This window comes from Rhinatrema bivittatum, chromosome 2 (genome assembly GCF_901001135.1).
Source record: "Rhinatrema bivittatum chromosome 2, aRhiBiv1.1, whole genome shotgun sequence".
NCBI classification, from domain to species: domain Eukaryota; kingdom Metazoa; phylum Chordata; class Amphibia; order Gymnophiona; family Rhinatrematidae; genus Rhinatrema; species Rhinatrema bivittatum.
This window is the reverse complement of record NC_042616.1, coordinates 516,707,620-516,716,805: the sequence shown is the minus strand read 5'-3', so window position 1 is coordinate 516,716,805 and position 9,186 is coordinate 516,707,620. Positions and strand designations below refer to the sequence as shown.

Here is a 9,186-nt window from a genome sequence, read left to right as displayed (position 1 = left end):
CGTACTGCCCGGGCTTCCAGGCGATTGATGTTCCAGTGGGACTCTTCAGCATTCTAACTCCAGACAGTGAGCCCCCCCCCCCCCCCCCCAACCATGTAGACTCACATCTGTTGCGAGTACCAACCATGTCAGAGAGGACAAGGAAACTCCTTGTCAGATGATCCTCCTGCAACCACCACTGGAGTTGGGAGCTGATTTCCATTGGCAAGTGGAGTCAAACCGCATAGTCCTGAAACTGCGGGTTCCAACGAAACAGCAGAGAGCACCGAATAGGACACATATGCACCCTTGCCCATGGCACCAGTTCCAGGGTAGCCGCCATCAAGCCAAGCACCAGTAGTAAGCCCACACAGTCAGACATATGGTATTCACCATCTAACGCACATGAGACATCAATTTCTGGATCCAAAATTCTGGAAGAAAAACTGTCCTGCCCTATGTTGAACCAGAGCCCCAGATACTCCAACTACTGGGATGGCAGAAGATTGCTCTTGGTCATGTTCACCACCCAACAGAGCTTCAACCCCTATAGGGAGATGCATGTCCACCAACTGCTGGAGATGGAGAATACTGACAGGCTGGGGTCACTGCAGGGTTATATATATACTGTATCCTCAGCTTGCTCCATCTGCTGGCTGGGGACGATAAACCAACTGGTCCTAAGTCCATCTGTCTACATTCTAGGAAAGCAGCATTTATTATCTAATGCTGCGGCCTCCCTGTCTGCTGGCTTCATTGTGAAGTCAGAATTGCGTGGGTCCTAATAGTCTCCAAAAACCCACCAGAGGGAAGCCAACAGACAAGACTGTAGCAGCAGGCAAGAAGTTCTGCTTGCCAACTCCTCCAATGCTATTGCAATAGTAGCACTGGAGACCCCAATTCAGGTACTGAGTGGATGGGCGAGATGAGAGTAGGTTATTTTGGGATGCCAAAGAGGCAATACTCAGTGGTGTATTTAGCTGGGAGAGCTGTGCCTAGTCTCTAGTAATTTGATTTTTAAATTGCAGGGGGATGGGAGGGGACCAGGGGTATGAATCAGGCCAGGAGGCCTGCACTGGTGTTTTGTTTTTTTTTAATTTTCAAAAGGATCACCACTTAATCAGATTTTTTTTTTTTTTTTAAATAACCTGCTCTGAAGCAGATTTAAAGTTTCTGACTAACTTAGGGGGTCATTTATCAAAGTGCGTTTTCATATGCAAAAGTACCATAACATGTGGGATTTGTGACCAAGTGGGCTGGGCTCACAGTTTTGCAGCTCCTGGAAACAGAGAGAGAGAGAGAGAGAGAGAGACCCACCTAGTAACTCAAGGTGAGGTTTAGGTATTAGTGTAGGGGTTAGGGGCCACCTTGACATTCAAAGTGAGACATATGAACAGAACAGTGCTCTCTTGTGAAGATTTGATGACCTTCGGAGTGAGGAAACTCACCCAAAGATGAGATTTGTGCAATGTTCTCTCAACCTAGCATGATGGACTCTACCTGGGTAACATCAAACTAGGTTGAGAGAACATTGCACAAATCTCATCTTTGGGCCCAGGAGCAAATTGCGATAAGCTGCCTATTACCATAAAACACAATTATTTTCCTATTGCATGCGATATTTAGTGCATTTTGATAAATCCAGGCCTTAGACGGATATTCTGAAATTTGGCTAAATAACTGACACTCCCCAGAACGCCTTTTTTTTTAATCCAGCTAACATAGCTGGATAGTGACTTACCCACTTATAGTTTAGCCAGATAACTGGCTGAATATGGAAACACTTACCTTTTAGAGCAGTGGTCCCCTACCCTGTCCTGGGGGCCCACCAGCCAGTCAGGTTTTCAGCATATCCACAATGAATATGCATGAGAGAAAATTTGCATGTTATGGAGGCAGTGCATGCAAATTCTCTCATGCATATGCATTGTGGATATCCTGAAAACCCGACTGGCTGGTGGGTTTCCCAGGACAGGGTTGGGAACCACTGCTTTAGAGGGATATCACGAGTTATCCCTCTAAATGGCTTTTGAATATTAATCTCTCAGTGTTTAACATCTAAAAGGAGCTTAGGATCATCTAAGCCAAAGAAATCCATTAACCACTGAAAGGTCAGTGAAGGAATGAATTTCTATGAATTCCTGGGAGGAGGTGAAGTTGAACTTAAAAGAAAATTAGTGGCAGTCATCTGGTGTTAACCACTACCACAGGGGTGGCCTACTCCAGTCCTCAAAAGCCACAAACAGGCCTAGTTTTCAGGATATCTACAATGAATATGCATGAGATAGATTTGCATGCATTTTCTCCATTGTATGTAAATTTATTTCATGCATATTCAGCTTTAGAGCAGCATTTCTCAATGGTTTTGACACCAGGGACAAGATGGCTCACTTTCCAAAACTGACATGGACCACTTCCTGAACTTTTGCATTGTTCTTGTGGGAGACCAGTGTGGGAGTTTGGCCACTGCACATCTCAAGCTCATGGAGAGCCACCCCAGAACATCTGAAGGCATCAGATGTTTTGGGATGGCACCCGCAGTGAAGAAGTGATCTACGGGACTATCCATGGCAGGACTGCAGCCAATTGTTTCAGCACCATAAATTTGGCACTCCCCACGTCTAATCTCCTCACCCTCCACACACCTCTCCCCTTCCCTTTTCTCCCCACCTCCCCCCAACTACCACTTCCAGCAGTCTCTGCAAGCAACACAATTTAAAACACGTTTCAAGTTAGGATGAAGATTCTGTATTTTCAGCTTGGGTCACAGAAACCATTTCCCTCCCCACCACTCCAATCAGCCACTCAGTCTCTTTCTCCGCCCCCCCCCCCCCTTCTCACCTTACTGCAGTTGATCTACTTGCCCACTACCTTGCTGACTACCTAGCCCACACAGGCTACTCCTCCTCCTCCCCCATAGCATCACTTATCTCACTTGCAGTGGTGCAGGGGAGGTAGTGACATGTGACAGTGGATTGGGGAGGGGGAAGGAACAACAACCTCTCTTCCTCTCATTGGCACCTGTAGTGACATTTAGACAAGTTATGTGACAACTAATCACTGTGGCAGCTGCTCCACAGGCTAGAGAAAAATGCTACTGTAGACGGGCAGTTGAGAAACAATGCTTTAGATTCCACAGCTCCTGTTTGTTAAATTAGTGGGGAAAGCAAAAATAATTCAATAACTGCTTTCAGTTTCACCTAAACCATCACTGGGAAACAAAAGTTTGGAGTTTTTAAGCAACAATGAGAGGAGGGACCTCCCAGCTTCTGTGATTGCCAGGGCTTGAACCTCTGTTGACAAGGTCAAGCTACTGGGTCAGAGCTTAATACTCAGCAGCAGTCATTTGGATCTTGGTTTAAAAGCAACAGGCAAAAAGAAGATCTTAAAACACAACTACGAACCCAGTTCAGGTTCACAGAGAGGCCTATGGAACAGATTTTTCTAGCATTAAACACAAATGAAATGTGGCAGAGGCTTGAAGGTGGATCAGCTGTAATGCTGTTATAGTTTGATCTCTTTGCCACATTTGACACTTTTGATCATCTTTTTATCAAGGCTAGGAAAAAAGTTGGAAAGCGCTCTTCAGTGTTAAAATTGGCTTACATCCTATTTGAATAGCCAACAGGAGGGGCTGGGATTTTCCTCATGGAAACCCTTGGAGTCTGGTGTGCCGCAAGGATCGGCAATATCAGCAATATTGTTTTACATTTATCTTTTACAGTTTGCAAAATACCTGGGAGTCATTGGGATTTAGTTACTTTAGGTATGCTGATGACATTCAATGTATTGTGCCATGTGCTGCAATGCAGCCATTTGATATATCAACTATGAATGAACATTTGGGAATAAGCCAGTGGATGAACAATAGGTTGGTCCTGAATATTAAAAAAAGAAAAATCCACAAAGTTAAGGGTCAGCCCATGTTCTCCTCCCGTTACCATAATGCAAGTGAATATTGCCAAAGAATCTGTTTCTATTCCTGTCGCATCAGAAGTAAGAGATTTGGGAGTCATGTTAGACTCAATTAAATTTGAGAATCCAGGTTAAACAGAAGGCCAGAAATGCCTTTTTTTAAACTAAACACATTAAACTTTTGAATTGCTATTTTTCTAAAAGTGATATGCGATTGGTTGTGCAGGCCTATGTGCTGAGCAGTTTCGATTACCGTTATGTCCTTTACTTGGGTTTACCAAAAACATTTAAGTGTGCTACAATCTGTCCATGGCCAGAAGAGTGCTGGGAGTTGCATATAGAAAACAAATTACTCCAAATTTAAAATGCCAGTTCAGCCTAGGAGTCACTTCAAAGTTATATATAAGTTACAGAAAAATGAAATCTTACATTTTTTGGATAAACTAAACTGTTATGTACTAACACGTGCATAACAGTCTTCAGATTGAAATGCGTTAGAAATTCCTTAATGTGTAAGTCACAAGATACGTGAAGGCATTACTGTTTGCAGGCCCAATGTTATGGCATTTCATTCCATACTTGTATGAGTTATAGTGTGAAAATGAATACCTAAAATTTCAAAAGGGCCTCAAAGCTTACTTTTTAAAGTTTTAAGTTAACATGTGTTAATTATGCAAGCTTTGTGCATAGTTTTCCCACATGTTAAACTGTAATCTGCACTAAGCAATGAACATTGAAAGTTGCAGAATATAAAAAGTGTTATTAAATAAAATAAAAAAACAGAACAAAACTCTTTAGAAAAAATTAGTTCTTTATTGGTTCACGGTCATACAAAATTTATTTCAAAGACATCCATTTGAAGGGATAAGATTACAGCTAGATTAAAGGCCATCCTGAAATCTATTTACAAAAACACACCATAAAAAGCATTTTTGTACATTATTTTACAGATTTTTCTAGCAGTACAACACAAAGCTAAATTAGTATTCTTTTTAACCCCAATAATGTCCCCCCATCCCCCCCCCCAAGGGGTTTATTCTGTACAGTGGACAGCAAAAACTAACACAAAAAGACAATATCTATAATATTCTTCAAAGTTTATTCCAGGTTGCTGTCTTCTCTCCATGTCACACACAAAGTTTCATGCACACTCTTTCCTCTTCAAGACTAATACTTTAAATAATGCATCAATTTTATTTACAGATGCACATTAAAAAAGTGTCTTAAAAATTACAGACCAGCTACAAAATATTCTGGCAGCATTTAAACCAATTAACTATTGTATTGTACAAAAAACAAATTTGTTAGATGGCTAAAAAGTGAGCAGGCTACACATCAGCTTTAAATATGACCATCACTAAATAAACTATGCACAAATCTGTATTTACAAAGTACACACACACGTATATATAACACTGACAGTTCCTAAGGGATTGCCCTTTATACACGCTTATACATAAACCCAGTCACACAATTGTATACTGGCAGGTAAAAAGCTTTATTCGGCTAGGGTTTCTTCCCCCATTGTGTTTCCATGGCAAAATCCCATCATTAAATAAGGTGCCCAAGCCGTAAGCACACATGAGCCTTAATAGCAGCAAGTCAATGGCACCAGAAAGTCTGCATAGAATATCTCAGTGGTACAACGGTGTTAGCTCACTATACTTCCAGAGGAAACAGAAGGCAAAAGAAAAAAGTAGATTGCTCAGAGCACGATGATTTAAACCCACGTACAGCAACAAGATTCAGGCCTCCCTAAAGACAGATTGGGATTTTGTTCTTCAAATTAAAAAAAAAAAAAAACACAAATTGTAGTCACACAACTATTGATTTACTTAGAACAAAAACCATCCGCTCGTGATATGGAACTTATTTTTGGTGGGGAGGGAAGGAAACAGCTTTGTGCAGCTGGAAAGGAGACTGAACACAGAGCTGGAAGCAGGGCCAGATGAAATGGATGAACCAAACATAGTATGTTTAGAGGTACAGCTACATCCAGCAGGATGCATCTCAGTTCCATGACCTTGTTTCTGCTCTCCTCCACACTTACACAGTGCATCTCCAGTAGGCACTTAAAAGAAAGCCTGAAGACTTTATATTTCGTACCACAAATTATGTACCGATTTTAGCATATGCTGAAGAGCAATAAGATTCAATTGCTCACTAGCAAACATTCTCTTGTTTATGTACAGAGGTAAAATTACACAAAGCACTTTAAAATTGGTTACTTAATGGAAGATCCTTGTACTTTTTATCCAAGCTTGCTTAAAAATCTTGTTTCTATGTATTATAGCCTTCCTTCCAAGAAAATATAGCCCATGTCTCAAAAGCTAAGAACTACAATCATAATCTTAACTCCCTCAGGAAGGTCGTAAGAAACCCAAAGCACACTATTGCCAAGGTCCATTAAACGGCTATTAATCAAATTTACTTAGGGAATAGCCACTGCTATTAATTGCATCAGTGGCATGGGATCTTCTTAGTGTTTGGATAATTGCCAGGTTCTTGTGGCCTGGTTTTGGCCTCTGTTGGAAACAGGATGCTGGGCTTGATGGACCCTTGGTCTGACCCAGCATGGCAATTTCTTATGTTCTTATGGCATCCAATGGACCTTTACAACAGCTTCTCTTCAGTATGTTCAAGGGACCCAAGATACACATCCTCCATGGAAGGCACAGCAGGAAATGCTAGTATAGGATCTTGGCTTCAGAGCAAACCAGATAATTAAGTCCCTCCTTGCACACCCATTCCAAATAGTAAGCCAATTAAGGAGAGGGGTAGGGTGTGGCAGATTTTTTTTTTTTTTTTTTTTACTGTTGCCTGACCATATACCACCTCAGTAAGCTCTTCTTTGGAAGCTATGCTCCAACCAGGTTTCCCCCAGGACTGCGCCACAGCAGGCTGGCTACCAAGTAGCTGCTATAACACACAAACTTATGGCTTACAAGTCTGAACGGTTATTCTCTCACCTTGCTCTTGGAGGGAGGGGCCACAGGCAGATACAGCATCAGCAGAGCCATATAGTCCTGCTACATTTAACAGACTGCCCCCTAAAGGATATCTAATCACACCCCCACCAGATCAGCTGCACATGAAGTCCTCCAAGGACTGGAACTTATCCAGGTCATAAGCATCAAAGAGATCACTGATGCCCTCCTCTTCCCCAAGACTCAGCAGATAATCCTCCTGCAGCATGGGTGGCAGCAGGTTTACAAATGGCCCCTCCAGATTCAGAGGGATCTGGTCCTCCGTTTGCTGTAGCAGGTTGGTTGGTGAAATTAAAGGTGAGAGGTTTGTCACAGATGTTGAGCCTTGCTCTGAATTACTAAATGGATCTGCTGAAAGAGAAAACAAACAAAAGTGTTACATTTAAGGATGAAAACTAAATATTTTCCCCATGTGCAAACTTCAGGATGCTGCAGAGACAGTTTTGTCAGGACAGCTGGCAAACCTCTCTTTGCTGTTATCAGATGACTCCGCAATCAGGGACAGGCTCATCCCACTGCCGATTTTGCCCACTGGCATCTACATGCTTCTAGACAAGGTCCCAGTTTCCTACAGCAACTCAAAGGCAGATTCTGTGGCACCACACAAATTGGTGTTATTTTTCTGCTGTTTTCTAATCTATTCTCTCTATCATATCTCGGTTTACTTCCCCTCCTTGAGGCTCCCTGCTAATCAGTGCTTATGACAGCACAGGGCACTGCCACAGGAAGGAGCCACCAGCAGCCCTGCAGGAGAGTCTGGTGGTGGTTAGAGCAGCTTAGAGTGAATCGGGGACTTTTGTGCCCACAGGCACTCTTGGCAAAGAGTGGGGAAACTCTGGGTACTGGAGAGCAAGATAAGGGAAGAATCCACACTCAAGAGTGCCCCCCACCCCCTTAGGTTGCAGCAGGTCCTGCCAGTGCACACCTGCTCACAGGTCCCATGCTAACTTCTTTCTATTGCTGCCATGGAGAGGCTGGGGAGGGGCATGGTGCCATCTAGATTCTCACTGGCATGCTTCAAGCTCTGGGCTGGAGATGGGATTGACATATCTGGAAAATTGGAGTTGTGGTCACCCAAGATTGCTGTTCATTAGCAGGCTGGAGTGGGAGAAAATTCTATCAACTTTTTCTTTCACCCTCTCCACACATACCCCCAAACTTTTATCCTCTCCCTCACACCACTTGAGTTCAGCACTCTCATTCAACCCCCAAATAACAGCTGCCTGACTTGTGCTCCAGATGTCCCCTCCCATCTCTCCATATCTACTCTCAGCTGAGCTCCTAGAATCACAGACGGGCCGATTCAGTAAAGTCCGTGGGAGAGCGGGCGAATGCCCGCTCTCCCGGCGCGCGCGCACAGGCCACTCGCGGGTTTGACAGCCGATGCTCAATTTTGCCGGCGTCGGTTCTCGAGCCTGCTGACAGCCACGGGCTCTGAAACCGGACGCCGGCAAAATTGAGCGTCCGGTTTTCAACCCAACAGCTGCCGGCAGACTTCAAAATTATTTTTTTTTTTTTAATTTTTACTTTTTTTTTTACCCTTCGGGACCTCAGACTTAATATCGCCATGATATTAAGTCGGAGGGTGCACAGAAAATGTTGAGATTACTTACCTGATAATCTCCTTTTCCTTAGTGTAGACAGATGGACTCAGAACGAATGGGTATAGTATGATCGTGCTAGCAGTTGGAGACGGATCAGACGTCAGCACGGGTATATATACCCCCACAGGAAGCGTAGCAACTTAGTAATCTTCCTTGCAAAAGCTGTTATGGATGTGTGTACTGATGCTCAGTGAAATAGTGAAACAGGATTCCCCTGACCGATTGATAGTAGCTGGAGACCGCCAGCATTCACAACCAGAAGGCGTTGACACCTGGTAGAGTGTACTCTCTTATGGAAACAGATGACCTGGCTTACCTTGAATCGGTGAAACCCATGTACACAGGCAGCTGGGCGGGATGCTGAGTCCATCTGTCTACACTAAGGAAAAGGAGATTATCAGGTAAGTAATCTCAACATTTCCTGGCGTGTAGCCAGATGGACTCAGAACGAATGGGATGTACAAAAGCTTTACTCCCAGCCTGGGCGGGAGGCTGCCTGAGGACCATGTAGTACCGCCCTTGCAAATGCTGTGTCCTCCCTGGCCTGGACGTCCAGACGGTAGAATCTGGAGAAGGTATGGAGGGAGGACCAAGTCGCTGCTTTACATATTTCTGCAGGCGACAGCATCCTGGATTCTGCCCAGGATGCCGCTTGCGCTCTGGTAGAATGAGCCTTGACCTGTAGAGGCGGAGACTTCCCA

At 43.8% G+C, this 9,186-nt stretch overlaps 1 protein-coding gene across 2 annotated transcripts in view; it reads right to left on the bottom strand.

Moving 5' to 3' along the window:
* Positions 1–4,687: 4,687 nt before the first annotated feature.
* Positions 4,688–9,186, bottom strand: part of E2F3 (E2F transcription factor 3) — a 112,483-nt gene continuing 107,984 nt past the window's right edge. Inside the window, exon 7 of one of the 2 annotated variants that reach the window (XM_029590754.1) lies at positions 4,688–7,229. In XM_029590754.1, the coding sequence (XP_029446614.1) occupies positions 6,976–7,229 (254 nt within the window). In that variant the 3' untranslated portion in view covers positions 4,688–6,975. Of the gene's footprint in view, positions 7,233–9,186 lie in introns of both variants that reach the window. The other variant, XM_029590753.1, reaches the window with a different exon arrangement.